This window comes from Corvus brachyrhynchos, unplaced genomic scaffold (assembly GCF_000691975.1).
Source record: "Corvus brachyrhynchos isolate BGI_N302 unplaced genomic scaffold, ASM69197v1 scaffold376, whole genome shotgun sequence".
NCBI lineage: Eukaryota > Metazoa > Chordata > Aves > Passeriformes > Corvidae > Corvus > Corvus brachyrhynchos.
The window spans coordinates 119,782-122,446 of NW_008238966.1; the positions used below are offsets into that span (position 1 = coordinate 119,782).

General features: G+C 44.5%; 1 protein-coding gene across 1 annotated transcript in view; it reads right to left on the bottom strand.

The window, feature by feature from the left end:
• Positions 1-824: 824 nt before the first annotated feature.
• LOC103618719 (protocadherin alpha-11-like) overlaps positions 825-2,665 on the bottom strand; it is a 9,971-nt gene continuing 8,130 nt past the window's right edge. Inside the window, exons 5-6 of the mRNA XM_017738665.1 lie at positions 2,472-2,624; positions 825-851 (exon numbers count right to left, since the gene is read on the bottom strand). Coding sequence (XP_017594154.1) covers positions 825-851; positions 2,472-2,624 — 180 coding nt within the window. The remainder of the gene's footprint in view (positions 852-2,471; positions 2,625-2,665) is intronic.

Below are 2,665 nucleotides of genomic sequence, written 5' to 3' on the forward strand. Positions count from 1 at the left end.
ACAGCCTCCGGCCACCACGGCGGAGCAGGCGCTGCAGCCGCTTCCCCTCCGCCTCTCCCGCTCCCGGAACCACCGCAGAAGCGCTCGGCAGCGCTCCCGGCTGCCAGCCCCGCCTCTGCTGCCAGGATTGCACTGTGTCTGATAACATCGCGTTAATCAGCATCACTCTCCAGAACGATGTGCGGCGGCAAGCAGAGCCTGCGCTTGCAGCGACTGCCAGCTCTGTACGAAATTGGCATCGTTTATTCTAGAGCCTTCTGTTAACGGCTCCCCCCCAGACTATACCACGAAGTAAAAGCATCCACGAGGTGTTTTTAAAGTTAAGAGTGCTTTATGTTTCTAACAGAAATATTAAAATACTTTCTTGACTGTGTACGTCTATAACAAACCCCGAAAAGATCTTCAATTCTTTACTACAGTCAGAGAACCCAAGGGGAACCGAACAGAAGCCAAATCCTCTCCTGCCCCAAACGATCGGCACTAAGAGACCCCACATCGCCCTTAATCATAACCCAAAGAAACGAGTCCCTTCCCACACCTGGACAACCAGCAAATGCTGTTTCTCCGTCTTCTACAGAGATCGTTAAATCTGTTTATAAGCTTAAAATAGAAGTTTTGCCTTTAGAAAATCGTGGTTCCATCACATCCATGTGAATAAAGGAAAGAAGTGACAGTTCTACAGCGCTGGGGTAAACCTTGCTACTCTCAAGTGAAGGTGGTTCACACATAGTTAAGTGATGATGACCCACTCCCCTTCAGCACACGACTCCCGTTCCCGATCAAAGGAGACTAAATAAACAATCCCCAGCAAATACACAAAGAACTCAAACGTAAAGCCGGTACCAAGGGATCTAAGAGAAGAAAAGAGAAAATAATGGGATTTTCAATTCAAATTTTCATTCACATGCTTTTCTATGGCTCCACGAGAGATAACCCCTTCCTACGATACTTTCCGAAAAGGACATGAAGTTTTCAAATTTCGTTGCTGTTTTCGGTACACCTATAAGAACCATCCTCGTAGTTTTGGAAATAACGACTTGTCATTTAAGTTCTTCAGTCCGTGTCCTTCCTCTAGAGAGCTCTATCAGCTCAAAACCCAACCAAGTGTACGCTGTCAAAATAAAAACACCGCGTTTACAGACATCACTGTGTCTTAAAAATATGGGGGTTAACCAGTTGAATTGAATGCATAACACGAAATTATATGAGTACTGTTTGTTCTTATTACCGCGGCAGCTTTACACACTTCACTTTTAAACTATAGAGTAAATTAAATGAGATAGAATAGATCTTCTCTTTTTCCTTTAAAAATTGCTTTAATTTTCTGACACTGAACAAGAAACACTGAACATGACCCTAATGTCTTATCTCAAAGAGTGCTTTGAAGCCGGCCGAGATGAGAACCGAGTCAATTCAGTGCCATCAGCGCATGGACAAGATCAGCTTAAAAATAATTTTGAAAACAACCTGGTAATTAAACCATCGCTCCCCGCGCCGGGAAATCGATGAAGAAACTACTGTGGAAACTGTGTTTTATTGGTTTTTTCTGCTCTACTGCTGGGAGAACCAAAAGCTTTCAACCTACCATCCCTGAACTATTGAACACCACACATAGAAATATTCCGTTATAATTTTCCCTTAACCAATTTCCTGCCTCTCTCCACTCCTACCAAGTTTGGACTCTTCTTTCCACAGCGCACTTCTGTACAGATGGGATAAAAGAGACGCCACATCACTGCAAAGAATGAGATCAGGTCGTGGGAATGGCCGATGAGCACCCCCTCCCTGAAACAGTTCTAAATTTGTTCACAAAGCATCCTGGATTTTACTTAATTCCACCCCCACACAGGCACACATTTTCCAGATGGACTTCCAGAGACAGAACAACACTCACAACCTCCACCAAAATTTCATCCGCTCAGTCCACCCCATAATTATCAACTCATGCATTTCACCTTCTCAAGAGTGGCAAGTCCCACCAATCAGAAAGCTGCTAAATCAAAAAACCAACGAGTGTCTCGGCGCAAATGAACACATCAAATCAGGCGTAAACACACCTGGTTCAAAGATAGAATTACATTCATCTTGAGGGAGGTATTAAACTACTGAATAACGCACAGGTTGAAAGGCGCCTAAAACAGGAAAATAAAATATCCCCTAACACCTAGGATTGTAATTTGACGACTAGTCGGCATTAAAAAAAAATAATAATAATAACGAGGAAAAAAGAAAAATAAAGACCTGGAAATTTTGAGAGGCATCCACGTACTGAGACAATGAAATTTCAAAATATGAACACGCATGTCTAAAGCAGATCATTACGTCTACATCCACCACACGACAAAGCTAGGAATTCATCCTAAAACTCTTGCCACAGTAAAGGTGTTTTAACCCATCGAAGATCCATGTATTACATAAATAGTACGACGGAAGAGACAGAAATTAAAACAAAAGTTTTCGAAGACTCTTACCAGGCTTGAAGCAAGAGGGGAGAGAGATGGCCCCTTTCCAGCAGAACCGTTTTCTGCAGCGGGGCCGGGCGGCGGCGGAGGGAAGTTGGGGCTGAAAACCATGAGGTCGCTCTTGCCCGCGCCGTCCGCCACGCACAGGCTCCGGCTGTGGCGCTGCGAGTACGACCAGCTGCCCACTTCGCTGGCGCACACGA